A 20,411-nucleotide genomic window follows, 5' to 3' on the forward strand; every position below is an offset into this window, starting at 1 on the left:
TAGCTTATGAAGGAGTCATTATAAACTAGCAGCTGCAAATTAACAGTTAATAATTTTGAAGCCATAGTGCAAACAAACTTTTGAAGAAGAGCATATTCAGCAAGCATGAACAAAACATTTTTCAGAAACAAATTGAATGGAATCAGTGTGTTGTTTGCAACGCCTAAAATGATAGGGTACAACTATTCATCTGTCACAAGTATCTCCCTGTACCTGTAGAACTAAACACACCAGATTTCCTCGCAAGGGCTTTCAGATGGATCATTTCCTTTCGTCCTACTGTAAATGCTAGGTTGCTTCCCATATAAATAAATTACTTTACTCATTCTGAGCAATACTGCGATCACTAACAAATAGAAAACTTGGAAGGACAACTATTTATACAGGAATTGAGGTCTATCCATAATCATATAGTCAGTCATGAGTGAGAACGTGTAATCCAGCATAGCCTGGGCAGACCCTTCTGTTTCACTCATTCTCGGAAAGCCTTATAAATAACTCCTCATCCGTAATTGCTCCCATCTCCATTGCTCTTTCCAGTGCGCTTTGCCCTCCTCCATCTTGAATTGATGGGCGTGCACCTCTGTAAATACAAATGTCAGTACAGAGCACTATTAAGAACAACTGAAGAATTGCCATCTTGGCCCAATTCTAATCAAATCACATTAGAATGTTTACTTGACAGGTTTCCACAACAGTTTCCAGATTATGTCCACCAAACGAAAACACAAAACGGATGCTTGGTTCCACAACAAAACTAGCAGGATTTGTGTTGGAAGGTCCACTCATCCCAGTATTCAGATTCTTTTAGGTATAGTTGTCTATTAGTCAATTTAAATATGATCCTTATTAAGAGACACAGATTAGATTATTGGGCTCTTCATATTCTCCAAAAGGGGGAAAACAAAAAGGAGAACCAGTTTCCACTGTAATAAGAAACACAGTTTACAGATATGTCAATATGTTACCTTCCAAGTAGAAACTTTGCCAACGAATTTTTCCCACTGCAGATACAGTGGTGTAAAGGAGTCCTTCCATGGAAATCACGCCTATTTATGTTGGCACCAAATTGCAGCAACAATTCGAGCATCATAGCATTGCTAGAGTGACAAGCCAGATGCAATAAGGAACAACCTTGAAGGCAGTTCCCTTGATCGTTGGAAGCCTTGATTCTCTCACATGCTGCTGGATCGTGTTGAGTGCTCTCTATTGGGGGAAAACTCACTTCTGAGTCTCGTGCATCAACATGGTGATACAAATCATCGCCAACCACATCATCATAGGTGGTGTCAATGATAGTCATATCTGATATCACGATAAGCCGATAGACTTCTTGTAAGTTACTGGTCTTTACTGCTTCCCATATACTTGCTGCAAGGATAGGTACGGCTGCGTCTCTAATGACCATCACTTTCTCTACATACTGGTTGGAAAGCAAAGCACTATTATTCACAGTAACCTTTTTTTTTTTAGAACTTCGCACAGTAACCATTATTTATTATACCAAAAAAATAAGTAATGGCGCAGGTGAAGACTACCAAAATTGGAAGGTGACAGGAAGACCAATGCAGAACCATGAACATTGGAAGATGATAGGACATGTTATACAATGAATATATACAATAATTGGTTCTTTAGCTCTCACCACTCCAACTTTTCTTTCCAGAGTCCTACTTATCATAACTCAGACATGAGGAAGAAATTTAAATGGATTACCTTTGCTTGAATGTAAATTTCCTTATGCTGAATTGCATCTTGGGGGCATGGTTTTGAAATAGGAGTCCTCATGGCATTTGAACCATCCAATCTGCAAAAAGATTTGTATCACTGACTTGTAATTGACAGCAGTATACTTGATTTCTAACACAGCACATACATGAAAGGAACAAATTAAACCAATTTGTTTCTCAGCCTTTCATTTGCATCAAATACTTTTTCACATGTTATAGTTGCCCTACCAGAAGGGAGTGCTGTGGACTAGTTAAGGGATAGAATTAGATTATCAGCAACATCGGTTATGTGTCAAAGTATTTTCAAGGTTTTCCTACAGGTTTCTTATCTGGGAGTTATGTACTAAATATTTTAAGAGACTGCAAATCCTCAACTATATTTTACTAGGTTCGATGAAGTACATCAGTGCAGAAATCAACAATCAAATGTTTTTCTAACGTATAAACGAATTTTGTGAAATTAAGTAAATGATACACAGCCTATATCGCAGAACTGGAGTACCCTTACCTTTCATTTGAGAATAGAAGCTTTCCCTCCCACACTGAATTACAGAAAGCATTACCCAAGTTGCGAAATAAGTTCACAATTGTTGGTTCCCAAACTTTGACATCTAACGTTATAGATCTCACCTGCACTTATTTAGAACACAATCGTAGTTACATGCGGGATTTCAAAAGGGAGTCAAGGTTAAGACACTTTATTATATATATCTCTTTAAATCAAGAAAAAGAACTCAATTAATATGTTCATAAAGGAAAGAAGAAAACCTTTCAAAAAAGCAAAAAGAGAAAAGGATAGATGAACACAAAACCAAATAGTCCGATATAAGATTTTTAACAAATAATAAAGACAAATTAAATAATTAATTGCATGCACGAAGTAAGCCACAGGAAAAGTATATAATGACATGAACGTATAAAATAAAACTAAAAGCCAACACCGCATATCCTTAGAGCAAAGAATTTAAGCACTCAAGATTAGAGATATATAATTCACATCACTTCCACTTTTGTCACACTGCAAACAGTTCCACAAGCACAAAGATATTCATAAGTCATAGCCACAAACCCAAACATAGGTAGTACTCCATTTTTCACACTTTCCGCACCTTTGAAATATGTACACCAAGATTCCGATGAGCACCAGAACATTCGATGCATAACAGTATCCCAAGATTCAGAGATGCCCAATCAGGCTCAGAACTACTGCACTCTGCACAAAGATCATTTCCAGGGATTCCCCTAAGAGCAGTAGAAACGGAATCAACTCTATTGACTTGTGAGTTATGTAAGCTATCGCAGCTAGCTACTCGATGAATATCACCAACATGCAGTTTCCTACTCTCGAAATTCACATTTCCCAGATGTGGCTGCACTAGATACAAAACTTCACTTAGAGGAGACTTAAATGCTTGCATTCAAATCTCGATGTGTAGTTATAGGCTTCAGAATAATGGACCTGTTCAAGAAGCTGAAAATTCAGCAGAGATGTAATAGCTCCTGTTATTTTGTTCATCCAATCCATCCTATCGGCCTCATTTTCAGCCTTGATCAAAACAGAGTGGATATTATACAAGTTACTATGTTGCCCCAAATACTTTAACTAGCTGATTAATTGTTTGAGAAAAAATAGTGAATGCAAGGGGCAAACAGACATTTATCATACAGTAATTAAATATTTAATAGTGTTTGGATCTGGGCAGTCAAATTTGGTCATATCAACAACTGCCATTACCTTTATTTTCTACCTTAAACCGTGTACAATACAACAATTATTTAAACCTCGTAGGCAGGTAAATATGGTTGATGCCATCCTAATCCATTACCTGTAATGTGTACGTTTTCAACGGGGATATTATTCTGAAGCAAAGTCGGAGGTCTGTATCTTCTGCATCCATCTTAATTGTTGAGGTACGCAGATCAACGGTTCGGCAGCCCAGAATGTTTTCACCAAGTGAGGCTGTCTTATGTTTTGAGCGGAATCTCCCAAACACACCGCTGTTATGCTCAGTTGAGCGTGTAAAGTGATGTGTTTGAGATCCCTAACATGGTGAAGGATGCAAGAGAACATAAAATCAGAAGTCTATTGCAACAAAGCTAACATTATCACTAGTTGTTATATATTCGGACTAGCAAACTATTTAAAAAATGGTTCAAACCTACAGAATCCAAAATACAACTAGAAATAAGGAGAAAATGGAACAGATTTCTGATGTTTTGCAAGAAATTATGGCCAGCGTGCTTCTCTTCTTGTTGTGTTTATATGACATAATTAAGTCAATCAAATAGTGAGAAGCGATTCCAAGAATATGATTATGAGATAGTTGAAATAATATATTATATATAAGAGGTCAATGTGGATTTTCTACTGGGGAGTAGATTAGTTGTGTATGTCTCCAATTTTAGAGAACTCTTTGGTATCCCTTTAGCACAGTTGATCTTTATGAGGTTCAACCAATGAATTTATGGTATTGTATTTTTCTCCCACATTCCGGGGCTATATATATTCAAGGTTAGATGACTTCTTGTCTATTGTTACGTACGTCTAGCAGCTTTGTTATAAACTTTGAATTTCGTAGAAAGGAAGGTAACCCACCATGGGTTTGGTACCCTTGATTCTGTAATAAAATAAAGCCCCTTGACTGTTCAGTACGAAAAACCGCCTCTTCCAGTCTCCCCTCAGATTTGACGATCGTTTCAGTAGATATCCTTGCTTGATTGTCTGTGGCTAAAATATGAAATCAATCAAGAATTATGTGAGTTGGAGGTTCTTTATTTGCAAAAATAACACAAATTTTAAAAGTGGAATATAGCTTTATTTGAAAATCAGATCCACCAATACAAATAATGGGAGACCATAATACGAAAAAAGTAGAAGTAAATTAAAATAACTATATATTAACGTAAAGCTTCAGTAAGTCACCCATTTAGTGTTACCTTGCCATTTTCAAAGGTCTGCATGATTGGTTCTGCGTTTTTGTATGAAGTCAAACCAAAGGCACGATGTCCTTCAGCCACTGCAGATGCCTCAAGATTACTGGAAGCTCGTAAACTATCTATCTCAGCTTGTGTCCTAAATTCCTGAATCCTTTTGTGAAGTTTATCTTGTTCAACAGTTGCCTGTTCTTTAGATTGTTGTGCATATGTTAACACCTGATTTCAGGTAAAGCACTTCATTCATCAGTTGAATAACAATTATTTTTTCAGAAGCAACAAAAGCTTGAATTGTGTGGATGGAGTAACATTGGAAACATCGGAAGCAATTATATATATCATCGCAGGTCCTGCTTGATTATAGGGAACCATCACTAGTTAGGATCATTTAGTAAGCAGTTGAACACAGAAAAACTTATAATCTCTGAAAGTTTCCTAGAATTGCCAAAACAGTTGACTTATCTAATTGAATTTTATATTGAAATTCTTTTTTGGAAATATTATGAATAACTGGAATTATTTCCAGGGAAGCAATTAGAAACCAACATTTTCCTGAAGGAAAACCTCAATCACATTTTTAGATTATTTATGAGTATTAGGTGATAAGAGGAACCTTTTCATACCTGGTGAATATATGGCTCCATTTGGCTCAATAACTCATATCCCTAAGCCATAAAAAAAAAAATCTTTCAGCTGTCTAAAGAACATAAATTTACTGGAAAGAAAGAAAACGTCTAATTATTGCAGAAACAGACCAGCTTGAAGTATCTTAGATGACCATCCATGATTGCACTAATAGATTCCAAAAATTCATACTTCTTTTTTGCTTCAATATTCATTAGGGAATTTACCTGCAGTCCTTAAAATCACAGTAAAAAAGTCATAACAAGCAGAATGGTTTAAGCAAAATAGGCGTAAGATATACAAAAGAGATCTGCATATGTAGAAGACATACTAGGTTGAAGCGGCCTTTCTCGAATGCTGATTTTGAATTTTGTAGATCCTATCAAGGTATGGTAAGACAGGTACAGATTAAGAGGAAGTTTGTCCGGAAACACCGAAGAACATGCATGATATTACGATAACTAAAGAAATCACCACACTTTTCTTCTGCATTAACTGGGCAAATATTACTGAAGTTGGAAATACTGAATTAACAGGAACACACCTCCTCTAGTTCAGAAACAATGTCTCCACGTGTATTCTTCTTCAAGGAAACAAACTTTTCCCGTGACTGCCATTCAGAGAAATAGAACATGAGATAAAAGTTGGACCAAATGGAACACCAAACAATAAGAACCAAATAGAAATGATACAACGCAGAAGTATATCTGTGCTTTCACTTGAATGAAGTGCTTAAGAGTATGGTCAAACCCCTACATGCATAATGGATTGATTCTTCATACCAAAACAAGTATTTTCAATGATATCCACCTATCTAATAGGACTAGTCCTTTTGCAGGATAACAGTAATAGAAGTAAACTCACATAATTGAATTAGGATGGTGAATCTTTTTCTGTATGTCTCTCCAATATAACTATATCATAATTATGATCAATAAAAGGCTCATCATTTCAATGGTCCAAAGAAAAAATGCATACGGACAATTGAAAGAAAAGGGACTGTATATGGAATATTGTGGAGGAACTAAAGGGTAAACTCGAATTATCATCACTGCCTGTGTCACTACTTTCAAATTCTGACTATATTCATACAAGTAGAATGTTTACATTGAGATCTCTAATACCTGATCATAAACATGTATTGCCTTGTCAAAGTGGCGCCGGGAGTCCTGCAAATTAATGAGCATACTTTAGGAAAAAAAAAGTTTTAAGAATATATCAAATTATCAATAGCCAGAACTTCGCTTATAAGAAACAAAACTTGAGAAGAATAAGAGCTTGTGCCTTATTTTATAAGTTCTGTTAGATGAACTACTCAAATTCTCAAAATAATTAAGACTTAAGGCGTTACCAATATCAGACAAGCATTTAGAAACAATAATTATAATAAGTTTACTAATCATAACCTTTCAGAAATAATTCAACAGAATTCAATACATTAATTACCACACCTTTTACAATAGAACTATCAGCCAAGGTGAGGCATAGTATTAATATTTGTAAATATAAAACAGCTGAAGTGATAGAAAGAGTTACCTTTGCATCTTGCAGATCAACAGTCATAAAGTGCATCAACCGATTGACTAACACATGCTCTACCTGTAACCCATTAATTTCAACATAAATGTAAGAACTTAAAAGACACTATTACTAGTAAGTAGTAACATAGTTCGTCTTTTCTATACTGTGTTGTGAATGTTTGAATATGTTCCACCACACCACATACTACCATTTAAATTGACAACTAATACAAATTGGATGTTTCTTTTTGATACCTAGAGATTCCCCAATCTCACTTTGTGAAACCATGCTTGAAACTGAGGTTGCCTGCCTAAGCCTCTAAACTTTGAGAGGCACAAAATTCTAGCAAACAATACTGACCATTCCACTTAAGTTCCTTAAGGGGGTTCCAGACCCAGACCACTTAATGGACATATGACTGACCATTCCACTGAAGAGTTGAAAACTATACTGAATAAGAACAATACAAAGATAATTCATAGAAAGTATGTCTCAGTTTCACCAGTTCAAAAGATTATTTCAATACTAACAACCAGAGAACTCACTTGGGTGCAAAGAAGCTCTTTATAAGTAGCAAGCTCTCGAAATGCAGAAATGAATTTGGATAGCACTGGACCTGAAATAAGTTTCACAGAACAAACAGTTACACCAATGCTCTCCCACTTTGGCAATTTCAGGTTCATAAGAAACAGTGATAATTGTTCTTCATTTAAACAACAGCATGCAATCCTGTGATTAGCACACACAAAAAAGAACTTTACTGTCACTCGGCGCAGAACTAAAAGAAAAATCTAGTAATCACCATAGTTGAACCAATTTAGGTGTAAAATTATGTTAATGTAAAACTGAAATCCAAAAACTGAAAGAAATAATGACAACAAGGTAAATGAATGGTTTTCACATGACACAGAAATGACTATTCATATTTTAAGGGTTCGGAGGAAAATAGAAGAGGATGATGTACTCTTTTTCTCTTCTTAACTTCAGTAGAAGAAATCTCTTCAATGTTCTTGTACACTAATTACAACTTATGATTTTTGGATCTCTCCTTTTTACTTCAAAATAGGTTTATTATAGTAGGGGCTTTAAAACAAAATAAATAAATAAAACAATTTCCTTTTCTTTTTTTAAAGTCCCTGCAAAACTAAAAACAGTGTTTATAAGAAGCACCTCTATAATTTGTTAAACAAATTTACTTAAAAGTACAGTAGGATATGAAGGAAGCCCAACCTCCTATTGCAACACTTATAGGATCATCCAGATCACCACCAAATCCTTCCAATGAATCTGCAAAAGTGGTGTCGCCAGCACATGCTTCTCCAAGAGCCGCCCTGAGAAATAGGGAAAAGCCAAAATAGCGATAATGAAAAACTAGATCTGCAAATAATTGTAAACTGAACTATGAAAAACAGACATGCATGAAGGTTGAGGATATGAAATTACAAACTGAGTATGTCGATTGGCACCACTTATTTTCTAACAGCTATTGAGACCATTTATATGTGTAAATATTGGAATGTAATAACTAATTTGGATAAACTGTAAGAGGGAAACATGTTCAAAGCTGCCCAGGGACTATGTGTCCCTCCAAAACTGTAATGGATACGCAGTTCTGAATAAAATGGCTAAGAATTCCACAACAGGTATATACTCGTTGAGAGGAGTATCATGTTACTGTTGATGATTTACATCCAAAATGATACATTAAAACATGTCAAGATAGTGATTTCTCATTTTGGTAAACTTAGTGAAATCCCTCAATCAAATCTAATTATTTAGTGTTCAGAACTGCTTTATCTTCTGCAGTAGCACCAACTTGCCTTGCAAATGTCTGTTATGTCAATTCCAGCAACCTCACCTACTATTCCCTAACACCAGATAGTGGCTGTCAGAAGTGGACTTGGAATGTCTCCATGAACCATGAGAACACCATAATGGATACACTAACTCAAGTTCCGAAAGCTAGAAGGCATCCATATGATTTCTTTTTTATTACAAAAGGGACCTAAAAGGCCCAAACAAAGAAAGAAAAACAAAGTATTTTTAACTGGATCCAGCATTCATATGATTTCAGATTTCTAATCCCAGAAAGCTTTTTATCCATTAAATGATATATCTATAATAAACACTGATATTTGGAAATATATAAATTAATAACTTTTAATTAATCAATGAAATAGATTATGAATATCGGAAGGCACTTACACAAACTTCTTACACCCTTTCAATAGTTTCTGGCATCGATCTTTCAACTCATCAGCTGTCTGTTCTAGATTACATACCTGTCGAGAAAATGAAATTAATCATCTTTCACACCATCTAGTATTCAAGGCACCAACAAAATCATGAAGTCTATGTCATTGGTGCTGTGTATCAATGTAACTATTGGTAACACAGTCTAAAACAGCATCTCATCCCATCTCCAACCGATTAAATCCCTCCGAGCTCTCAAACCCATCATCACCGCAACGCAATCTTCCATACCAAGCGAATACACAAGTGAAGTTTCTCACTTTGTCATGAAGTTGACTTTCCCTGCCTTCATACTTATCAATTCAATCAAATTAACCAACATGGTACCACCTGGAATGTTTCCTAAGCTACCTAATTCTCAACCTCAAACTCAAAAACCAATACAAACGTTCGAGTAACACAAGCCAAACTTCTCTTGTGCTACCAAAATGTCGGCACAACTAATTTCCAACAACTTTAAAAAACATAACCATAGCAACCAGAAATCCGAGATAGCTTTTCAGATAGATAGTGCAGTGATTTCAATTACATATTCATATAACTTGAGAGATTGAAACACTTTATATGAATCCGGAATACGAGGAGATATAAAATAATAATATATAAGAGCATATACCTGCTTCTGAAACATTGGGGAATCTTCGAGCTTGATAAATGCTGCCATTTTCGGGGGATTTAAGATTCAGAGATCCAATCTCTGGTTATATCTTGTCTCTGTATTTTGGGTCTTCAGGTAGCTCTCTCTTTTTTTTTTTGTCTCAGATCGAATTCGTTGCTTGCATGATGCAATTATGCGGGAAGAGGGTTATTTGGTCATTTCCTGAGTTAATCGAAGACTCACGAGCGACAATAACAGTTCCAAACTTGGATGATGTCACATAACTTAATGTATGGTTTTTATATATTTCGAATTTGTATATGAGTTAATTTCGCCATCGGTATCTAAATTATTGTGATAAGTTCAATGTAGTATCACAACTCTGAGTTGTACCAATGTAGTACCCAAACTTGTAATTCGCTATCAACGAAGGGTCTGAGCCAAATTTCTGTTACGACTTCGTTATCTCGGTCACGTGTCCTGCACGTGACCAAAAAAAAATTTCAACATCGGTACCCAAACTCTTGTGGCAAGATCAATGTAGTACCTCAACTTTGAGTTGTACCAATATAGTATCCAAACTCGTTTTTCTCTATCAATGAGGGGTCTGAAGCCAATTTCTATCACAACTCCATCTTCTGGATCACATGTCATAACTTCTTGTCTTTTCTCCTTTTCTTCTCATTCTCTTTCACTCTCCCTCCTTCTACAATGTATTTCTGAGCTCATATTTTGAGGCAAAGCAACACTACGGGTTGTGTTTCTTCCAAACTTTTCAATCACGATGACGACTTCTCCCAGTTTGGCAACTCCTCCTTGAGCCACAACATAGTCTCCCTCACATCCTCCACCTACGACCTTCTCTCCCTCCACCTACGACATTCGAGGCATGTAAAGCGGTGCGGTCGGCGGTCGAGAATCTCAGAATGAAGGTATGCGATCGTTACGTATCAATGGATCTGGGGTTCCAAGCAGAGGTGGAGGAGCTCGAAGATGGTGTTGGTGGTAAAGGAGGAGGCAGTGGGGATGAGAGGAGGTGGAGCTCCTCGATGCCACACTGTGGTGGTGAGGTGTCCGAGCATAATGAGAATGGGTTGGTGTTTTGCCCAATTTATAAGTTGTTTCTTAATTCTAGATATTTATTGTAATAGTTTCTTATTATGGCTTTAGAACCCACATGGAGTTATTTAGGTAAATACCATTTTTATTTTGATCCATAAGACGAAAACGTGACGTAAATTGGTCTCAGAACCCTCATTGATAGTGAAAAACGAATTTGGGTACTACATTGGTACAACTCAGAGTTTAGGTACTACATTGAACTTGCGACAAGAGTTTGGATACCGTTGTTGAATTTTTTTTTTGTCACGTGCAGGACACGTGACCGAGATAACGGAGCCGTAACGGAAATTAGGCTTAGACCCTTCGTTGATAGCGAATTACAATTTGGGTACTACATTGGTACAACTCAGAGTTTGGGTACTACATTGACTTTGCCACAATAGTTTGGGTACCGATGGTGAACTTTTTTCTTTGGTACTACATTGACTTTGACACAATAGTTTGGGTACTGATGGTGAACTTTTTTCTTTGTATTTTGCTACCATTGCAAAAATCAATCTTCTTATGGTCATTTCATGTTGAGATTAAGGCCGGACTGTTGAATTCTAACTATTAATAATAGCCAATGATCATTACATTGCTAACACATTTGAGTTCTGTATTTTGAACATGCAGACGCTATAATTATGTCACTAAACTAAATGGTGTTAGAAAGCGTTTTTGATAATTAAGACTTTATCGAGGATTGGCTCGTCAAACAAAAAAGTTTGTTAAGAGAGAGACCTGACAATCAATTTCACATGAGCGTTTGTATAAGTAACGATGGACAAAATGTTCGCACTCGCTTCTTTGTAATTTAATTTTTTTCTCCTGATAAAAATTAGGGGTGGGCATAAAAACGGAAATCTCGATCCCGTCCCGAAATTCATAGGGACGAGACGGGACGGAGGTCTAAAAACGTCCGTCCCGTCCCGTTTCATAATAGTGGGATGAGACGTGAGACGAATAATTTATATCCCGCTTCGTCCCGTCTCAACTTTAATTAAAACTTAAAAATTCTTATATATTTGTATCAAAATAAAACTAATTTATGTTATTAATAACTCCAAAATTATATCAACTTAAATAATAATTATAAATTATAATATTTTAACATAATATGCACTTTTTTTGTTAAATTTTCATTATTGAATGTTACTTTGTTAATGAAAAAGTAAAAATATAGGTTTTTATTTAATTTCATAGGAATGTGAGATTTGTCCCGTCCCGATTTAAAAGAGTGAGATGAGACTTGGGATGAGCCTCATCACATAACTTGCCGTGCTCACCCCTAAAAATTATGAACAAATAGAGGACAATTTAGCAGTTAGTAGCAGTTAAGTAAGGGGCCCACTTGAGAAGAAACAGAGAGAGAGAGAGAGCTCACTGTGACAGTACACCCACTCCCGCCCAAAACCTCGAGAACCATAAAAATGGCGGCTAGACGGTGGATCGACGGAGACGATACCGCCGCCGAGATGCTCTCTCGGGTTTCATCGGAGCGGCCCTTCTTGCTCCTTCCGCCTCTCCACCGCGTTCCTCTCCGAGTCGGCAATGTGGTGGAGCTCGCCGGCCCCTCTTCTTCAGCCAAAACCCAGATCCTCATTCAGGTCAAGTTGCCTTCTTTGATCTTTGTCTAATGTAAATAATGGGTTTTTGATGGGTTTTGTTATGTCCAATTTTAGGCTGCTGTGAATTGCATTCTTCCTAAGGAGTGGAATGGTGTGCACTATGGGGGTTTGGAGCTTTTGGTGATCTTCATTGACTTGGATAGTCGTTTCGATGTTTTACGACTTTCAGAAATGTTAAAGCACAGAATTATGGAACCCATTGGTACTTGTTCCAAATGAACTTTTCATTTGGAACCCTCATTTACTAACAAAGAATTGAACTTTTCATTTGGAGTTGCTGGAATACTTTTGTTACCTATTGTGTGTTGTTGTTTTAGGGTCAGTGTGTGATAATGAGGAATTGTATGCTGCGTGCATGAGGCGCTTCATGTATGTCCGGTGCTACGACAGTCTTGAATATCTTGCCACTCTCAAGGTGATGAGGAAGGAACTCTTTTTAGTTCATATGAATGTTTATTTAGAAAGCTAAATCTTTTCTTTCAATCTGTGAAACTATTACCTTAACTTAAGTGGACTCTTGGTCTTGGGATTACAGACATTGCACCATCGGCTGAATAGGGAAAAAGACATACATAATCTTAACATGCAATTGCTTATGATTGACAAGTATGTAGTAGATTTTGAGCTCTGCATTAGTTTTTCCCCTTTAATTGATGTTTTACAGTGTGTTTTGAACTTAACTTAATCTGAATACGATTCTCATTAATGCCCGACTGTTTTTACAGCATCGGACCTTTCCAGTGGGTAGATCGTGGGTCAACATTCTTTCCAATGGGGAGTCATAACAGGTAATCAGTGTCATTGTATTGTCATCTCTTACTACTCGGTACAAATATTCTGAGGTCTATTTATATAGCTACTTTTCTTCATAACGGTCGGTTCATCAGATTTTTATTCTGAAGTCTTTTGTGTTGACATCATACCCATAGTTGTTTACTATAGCATTTTTGTAGTTGGTTATTGTAGTAGTATGGAATGTCATATTTTCAATCAAGCTCTGCCTCAAACAGTCAAAGTTATGCACAAGTTTATGTGCTTACTTAATGCATGTCTTATGGCTTGCATCATCTTAGGGCAACAACTGAAGAAAATTGTTTGTCGTGTTAAGAATACACAATAACCGGATATCAATCAAATAGTGCCCGTTTTAATTCGATGTAGTCCATCCATGTACGACTATTTTACTATCTTGGGTTCTTGGATATCTCTGATATGATCAATTGACAACTTGGTGCACAGGAAATGCCTCTCCCTTCAAGGTATTTCAGAAACTCTAGTTCAGGAGATTAGAAAGCTTCTGCTGCTGCATCCCATGCTCATAATAGCTACTAAAGAAATAGTTTTGGATAATGTATATGGCATGGATGCGGCCAAACAGTGAGTTTCTTGAAAAGCTCAGAACTTTAAATTTACCTATAATTTGCTTTCTTAATGTATGTGCCGGTCATAGTTGTCAATATATTGTACCGTAATCCTCTTGGATTGGAATTTCAGAAATAACTGTATGCTGGAAGCATCAGGAGTAAGAAGTATAATAGTAATCAACTACTTCCATACCGTGAATTTATGCCACCCATCTGGCAGGTAATTCTCATCAATAGTTGCTTGGTAAATCACCTGGATAATCTACTTTTAGCTGTCTCGTAGTTCTTAGTAACAACTAACAACTGTTTTATAATATAGTTATTTCCTAATGGAATTGTCAGGAATGTGCAACACTATACCTAATCAGCTCTTTTGCTTTTTGCAGTCATTCATTACCCACAGGATACTTGTACGAGCTTCAGGTTGATGCTTCTCTAATTTATGGAATTTCTCTTTTGCTGATAAATCGTTATTGCTATTTAGTATGTTCGTTCTGATTGACACTATTTATCTATTTCTCTCCCAGATGATCACCTGCCTATAAGACCTGACGCAGAAAATTCTCTTTACTTGTCGGAATGGTTATCACCTTCACTTCGCTTCCAGGACAAGTTTCTAGTGAAGGATGTAAGAAAATCCCCGTCTGTCTTGTGACTCTGTAACTAATCAAAGTAATCTCTGTTGGGCTTATTGAAGCATCTGGTTTTTCAGGCTGGTATCTTCATCGTCTCATGATTTGACACTAAGGAGCAAGGAATGCAGTCTCCTTGTCTCCTAATTATCGCGGTGCCAGCATGAGGTACCAGTTCTCTGCGATGGAAATAACAGTGTGATGAAATCTGGGCATGATTGTAACCGAGGTTACGTTTTTCCTGGCAGGGTGTAAACCAAAAGAGATGGTATTTTTCGTGTACATCACGCCAATAATACCAGGGCAGATTGGTCTCTCTTCCCAAATTCTCAAGATGTCTCGCCAAGATCCATAGCCGGGGTTTGTGACTCTTTGTACCTAGAATGAAAGCAGATAGGAAGGTTCTCTCTAACAAGCTAACACTAATTGTACATAAACAGAGAGAACAAGGTGCAACACCACTCATCAAATTGATCCTTGTTTATACAATTGATCCTTGTTTATGGTTTGTTCTGTTCTTTAATCGGTAAAATGATCGGTAAAATGAGATACAGAAATGACACTCAAAACCTTGATCCTTTTTCTCCCTTAAATAGAGAGAAATGGCTCTCCTTCAATACAAAGGTCGAGACTTTATGAGATAAAGGCATGACCTTTGCCGTTCCCGGGTTCTGTAATTTTCCCGCCAATCCAATACGAGATTTGGCGCCATTTTCCGAAGCGGCCTCTACTCACATGACTAGGGCGAGACGCCATTCCTTCGCCGCCGTAGTTGATCCCAACGAAGCCGCAATGTCTTCCAGAGCCGCCGCCGCCGCCAAAAACAAAACCCTACTCGACATCTTCCAACCCGCCGCCACCACCCCATCCGCCAAACGCTTCAAACCCCAGTCTTCCTCCACCACCCAATCCGATGACGTCAGCGCCGATCCTCCGTCTGCCCTCACCGCCGAGCAGAAGTCACGCATGGAGTTCCACAAGCTGCTCGCCGGAGCCAAACGCAACCGCACTATCTGCTCCGGCAGAGTCTCCGATTCCAATGCCAAAGGTGAAAATGCCCAAAACCAAAACCCTAGTTTCATTTCGGTCTGGAAATTTTGGGGTTTTTGATTTCGATTTCAGGTGAAGGAGTGAAATTGGAGGAGCTACTGGTGGAGGACACGTGGCTGACGGCGTTGCCTGCCGAGCTTAAGAAGCCGTACGCCGTCAACCTCAGCAAGTTCGTTGAGAGCGAGATTTCCGGCGGCGGTGTTCCAATATATCCGCCTACTCACTTGATCTTTAATGCTCTGAACTCCACCCCTTTTGATCGGGTCAAGGCTGTGATTTTGGGCCAGGACCCGTATCATGGGCCGGGTCAGGCGATGGGTTTGTCCTTCTATGTGCCAGAGGGAGTGAAGGTGCCATCAAGCTTGGTTAATATATTCAAGGAGCTTCACAATGATGTTGGCTGTTGTATTCCATCTCATGGCAATCTGGAAAAATGGGCTGTTCAGGTTTTGAACTCTGAACTCAGGATCATCTTAGTTTCTCTTCTTTTGCGAGATCTTGTCGAATATTTGTGACTGATGTTTCTTTTGAAATTGATTGTTTAGGGTGTTCTGTTGCTCAATGCTGTTCTTACTGGTGAGAATCTAGTTTGAATGATGTGAGGGGTCTTGTTTAGATGATATGTTCCACCTGATGTTTGCATACCATAATTTTGACAGTTTAAAGCATATGAAGAAACTACAATTTCTCTAATATTGTTACTCCATTTTTATATCTGTCTCATATTCCAGTTAGGGATCACCAGGCTAACTCTCATGCTAAGAAAGGATGGGAACAGTTTACTGATGCTGTTATCCAAACCATTTCAAAAAAGAAGGAAGGAGTTGTCTTTTTGCTGTGGGGAAACTCTGCACATCAGAAATCCAGGTAGATTTAGATTGTAGACAATGGAAAAGACCCGAGTGGAATGTAGTGTGTCAATGAGAATGACCCTCAATGGGTTGAGAAGTAGGAGTGTATTTATTCAATTTGTTTAAGAGATCTTTTGCCTTTGCAGGTTAGTTGACGTGTCGAAGCATCACATTCTTAGAGCAGCACATCCGTCTGGTTTGTCTGCACACAGAGGCTTCTTTGGCTGCAGGTTAGATTAACTCCACAAGAAAGGATCACCATTCTGCAACTTATATTGAGATAAAGACAAGACGAGATGGATGACAAAAATGAAAAACCTACCCATGTCTATTTCTCTATACCATGACCTGCTGTAAAGGCTGGTGAAGAGTGAGGCATGGGAATGCTTATTGATGGGTGCAGTTATTGATATAAATCTGCAACCTCCTCAGATTTCTCTTCTTGTCTTCATCAAATATGATCTTCTCTCGTTATGAAATATTTGCAACCATGGCTAAGATGTTCTGGTATATATGATGATTGTGTTGACCAACATTACGTGTTAACCATAAGTGCTCTGATGTTAACAGGCATTTTTCTCGTACGAACCAGCTTCTCGAGGAGATGGGCATTCCTCCAATCGACTGGCAACTTTGATCTGCAACAGTCATATCAGCTCGGCAGCACCTAATCCTAACTTATTTCGTCTCCGGATATCTCTGTCAAGTCACGTATGATCGAGGAGGTTGGAAATCTTCTAGATGTTAGTTTGTTGTACAGAATACGGATGTCTTTTGATAGTTCCATCTATGCGAGTAGTGTTGCTTCCTACGCTATTCAATTTTGTCAGTTAGTTGATCATCTGTATTTCCTTTTGAATGTTTCTGCTCATCAATGTCAATGCAGAGTTCCTTTTGCATTTGATTGTTGTTTCTTCATTTCCAATCTATCCCCGATTTCCAATTTGTACAAACTCCATGTCGTTTTGCAAACTAGGAAGTTGCTTAATATTACAAATTGCAATTGCAGTTGGCTAATTCTACACACCCTATCCACGCTCCTGGCTAGTGGCTCCAGAAGCACATCCATGGTCTGAAGCTAAACATACAGACTTGGACATGTTGTGTCCACGTGACTGGTTGTGATTGGCCACACTCTCAATACTAGTCAACACACGCCACAACTCATGAAGCCTTTGGCTTTAGTTTTCAGCCACAATCCACACAAGTGCTTAAGTAGTATAAGCCAACGGTCCTGATTATGATTAAAGGTTTCACTAAACTTACCAAAATTCTACGGTCACCGACTGATGAGCACTCATTTTTTCTGCTGTGCTTCGATTGTGAACTGAATGCACCAATAGTCTACTCTACCATATCCCAAACAAGCATCGAACCCAGAAACTATATCTGCTTCTGTTGGCTTGGCCTCACCAACAGGTTGGATTTACATATTTGCTGTATGATTTTAGCACTAGTACTATTTGCTTACACCTAAAAGATATTATGCTTGAATCTATACTATTAATAATGAAACTTTCTCCTTTTATTTTCTTATCTTTTGAATTATTATGGAATCCACTCAGCAACCAGAGTTCTAAATTCCTGGTCTGATAAACTATAAATTTTGGCCCTCAATCTTTGATTTTGTTCTGGAAAGATCAAAAGAAAGTATTTTGAATTTTGACATTGTACTAGTGTTTTTTCACAGCATTTGATGCTAGCAAGAACCGACTTTTGATCCATGGATCCAATACTGTAATTGTAATGAGGGTGCTATGTGAATGTTTCAGGATATGACGAGCATTATTTCAAGCCACCATTGTAATTGGTCATTTGCTATTCAAGAGAACCCTAACACAGGACTCAACAAAGTTCTGCTTCCTGGATTTACTTCACAATTTCCTTCAAAAGGATTGGTTTTTTCCAATGGTAGATATCACATTCGTTACCAAACTGATCGGAAATGTAGACCTATTTTTTCCAGTACAGCGGATAACATAAATCCAGATGACCCAGAAGATCAAAATGACGCCAAGGAATCTTCCAAAGCTGAAACTGGAAGGGTATGTTTTTGTTCTTATTTTCTATGTTGCCATATTTCTCACAGGAATGGTATAGACACCACCGGTGTGAGACATGGGTTGCTAAAGTTCTATATGGTCCAAGTGGTTCATGCTAATGTGGTTGATATAGTTTGTTCATAAATAATTGACTATTAAGTGGCTGCATTCCTAGCCTTTTTAAAAAGTAACACCATTGGTTTCTTACATTGTCCTTATATATTGCAGGGGAATAATGAACTGGTCCGAGAGAATCTGGAAAGAATTGTTGGTACAGATGACTCCAGCTTCAGTGGGATAGACCTGGCAACTCTTATTAGGAACAAGTATGGAAGGTCCTACGATGTTCAACTGATAAAGAAGGTATAGTTTAACCTTTTCGGTAAAAATTGCAGGCATGACACTATTTTGGCTTGTCAATCTCTCACTTAATAAGAAAATGTTTTGTAGGAGTTTCTGGGAAGAAACCTCCTGGCTATGAATGTGATGTGGAAGTACAGGGAGCAGGTACGATATTCTTACTTATCAAGTTTAATGTCTCTTGTCAGAATCGGTGCCAATGTAGCATAGCATTCAAAGAGATGGTTAATCCTTGTCTGTGATTCTATGAAGGCAGCTGATATGATATTTAATTATTTATCTAGAAATTAAAATCAAGATCATTATTTGGAATATCAATTTTTTTAATTCTTTTTCCTATGGTCTTCTTCTCGTAGAGATCCTTTCCGTTGACAGAAGAAGAGTATCTAATGAGGCTTGATGATGTTGCAAACAACTTGAAGTGCTGGGGAGCTGTGTCACATATCCGGAACAGTCTAGCGACAGTGAAAGAAAGGCCTCGGATAGGAAAAGTATGAAAGCTTCCATCATCCAAATCTTCAATTTTGTGTGTGCATTCGCTTTTCATGTAGTATGACTTAACCTGTTCATATCATTTACTGCAGGCTGTTAGCATATTTATAGATATGGACGAGTCTGGAGGCCGTGCAAATGAATGGATTTACAAGTAATCAGGCAAATTTTTAGTATTTACAAGTAATTCAGGTTGGATGCCAGCAGAATGTAAAATTCATCAAGATTAATTGGCCAATACATCATAGAAAGTTTCTTGAATATAAACACAAACAAGTGTTAAATCTAAATATATGATTAGTTATTAGTGAAATTTCTGATATCTGTTGTATCAAAGAAATGTCTGATATGTGCTGGAATGTTGTTAGATATATGACTACTGGATGTCAATTTCGACCTGCTAGTGGTAGGAAAAAATACTACCATAAAGATGTATTTTTCCACATTTTCGTTGCAATTTTACTTTGATCAAGTACCTGGAAATATTCTGTCCAACAATGCACATAGCAGCTTTAAGAACTTCATGTGTTTTCTAAAAAAAAAAAAAGAACTTCATGTGTATGCAGTAATGCAGTATGGTAAAAACTAACAAGTCAGGCTTTGCGATCCACATAACTTCAACGGCAAGAAGCAAAACTGCGCGGACCAGAAAATCAGCTACCCTGTTTCTAAAAGCTTGTAAAAACGAAAAAGCTATCTGATCTAGACCTAGTACCATATAACTATTACCGGAACATCAATAGTCAAAATAGGCTTTGAAGCGGAAAAAATGGAGAGTGGAGCCAAGGAAATGAGGATGATGATGATCTTTGTGTTGGCTTTCTCAACAATCATAGAAGCTGGACAGCTGGTCATGGTCGTCTTATCCACCAATGAAGAATTGAAATTTAAAAATATAGTGAAATTTTTGCAATGAAATACTCCACAAAGATGAGCAGGGTTTACCATCAGCTCTTCTCCCAAAAAAAAAAAAGCTTTACACCAGCATGTCACCTAAGCAAATTAAAACAGGTTCCTCACCAGATGCAGGGGGTCCTAATGACCGTGCTAAATTCCTTGTCGGCGAAACCAACAAGCTGTGAATTCCATTACGCACAGATGATCCTCATAAAGCAGCATGGCAGCTCACTCAACCAAATGGGATCACTTCTGAACTTGTGTGATGATATTTCATATCTCATGTAATAGTTTCATGATTTCAGATAATCAATTCAAAGAACTATAGGAT

At 37.5% G+C, this 20,411-nt stretch overlaps 4 protein-coding genes across 5 annotated transcripts; 3 read left to right on the top strand and 1 right to left on the bottom strand.

The window, feature by feature from the left end:
- Positions 1–95: 95 nt before the first annotated feature.
- On the bottom strand, positions 96–9,817 carry LOC126790421 (ADP-ribosylation factor GTPase-activating protein AGD4). 2 transcript variants are annotated; one of them, XM_050516639.1, is made up of 19 exons: positions 9,679–9,817; positions 9,015–9,091; positions 8,040–8,140; positions 7,355–7,425; positions 6,825–6,887; positions 6,413–6,457; positions 5,833–5,898; positions 5,620–5,667; positions 5,420–5,515; positions 5,288–5,329; positions 4,668–4,883; positions 4,327–4,452; positions 3,557–3,772; positions 3,190–3,276; positions 2,840–3,100; positions 2,239–2,360; positions 1,717–1,807; positions 969–1,423; positions 96–583 (listed from the first exon to the last, which is right to left on the bottom strand). In XM_050516639.1, the coding sequence occupies exons 1-19, from the start codon at positions 9,724–9,726 to the stop codon at positions 469–471; spliced, it is 2,346 nt and encodes a 781-aa protein (XP_050372596.1). In that variant the 5' UTR covers positions 9,727–9,817; the 3' UTR covers positions 96–468. The 2 variants fall into 2 exon arrangements, with proteins under 2 accessions (XP_050372596.1, XP_050372595.1); XM_050516638.1 differs by having other exon boundaries at positions 4,327–4,458.
- A 2,339-nt stretch (positions 9,818–12,156) lies between these two features.
- LOC126791381 (DNA repair protein XRCC2 homolog) lies at positions 12,157–14,437 on the top strand. Its single transcript, XM_050517830.1, is given in 10 exon segments — positions 12,157–12,371; positions 12,447–12,594; positions 12,710–12,807; positions 12,928–12,998; positions 13,118–13,180; positions 13,632–13,769; positions 13,887–13,924; positions 13,927–13,976; positions 14,143–14,179; positions 14,284–14,437. Coding segments are annotated over 10 exon segments (948 nt in total). The 5' UTR covers positions 12,157–12,194; the 3' UTR covers positions 14,412–14,437.
- Positions 14,438–15,030: 593 nt separating this feature from the next.
- On the top strand, positions 15,031–17,188 carry LOC126791367 (uracil-DNA glycosylase, mitochondrial). Its single transcript, XM_050517812.1, has 6 exons — positions 15,031–15,436; positions 15,511–15,884; positions 15,984–16,014; positions 16,170–16,305; positions 16,436–16,519; positions 16,860–17,188. The coding sequence occupies exons 1-6, from the start codon at positions 15,037–15,039 to the stop codon at positions 16,924–16,926; spliced, it is 1,092 nt and encodes a 363-aa protein (XP_050373769.1). The 5' UTR covers positions 15,031–15,036; the 3' UTR covers positions 16,927–17,188.
- Positions 17,189–17,508: 320 nt separating this feature from the next.
- Positions 17,509–19,581, top strand: LOC126791633 (uncharacterized). Its single transcript, XM_050518109.1, has 6 exons — positions 17,509–17,708; positions 18,062–18,334; positions 18,560–18,694; positions 18,782–18,838; positions 19,048–19,182; positions 19,276–19,581. The coding sequence occupies exons 2-6, from the start codon at positions 18,065–18,067 to the stop codon at positions 19,339–19,341; spliced, it is 663 nt and encodes a 220-aa protein (XP_050374066.1). The 5' UTR covers positions 17,509–17,708; positions 18,062–18,064; the 3' UTR covers positions 19,342–19,581.
- The last annotated feature ends 830 nt before the right edge of the window (positions 19,582–20,411 follow it).

Source organism: Argentina anserina, chromosome 4 (assembly GCF_933775445.1).
Source record: "Argentina anserina chromosome 4, drPotAnse1.1, whole genome shotgun sequence".
Classification (NCBI taxonomy): domain Eukaryota; kingdom Viridiplantae; phylum Streptophyta; class Magnoliopsida; order Rosales; family Rosaceae; genus Argentina; species Argentina anserina.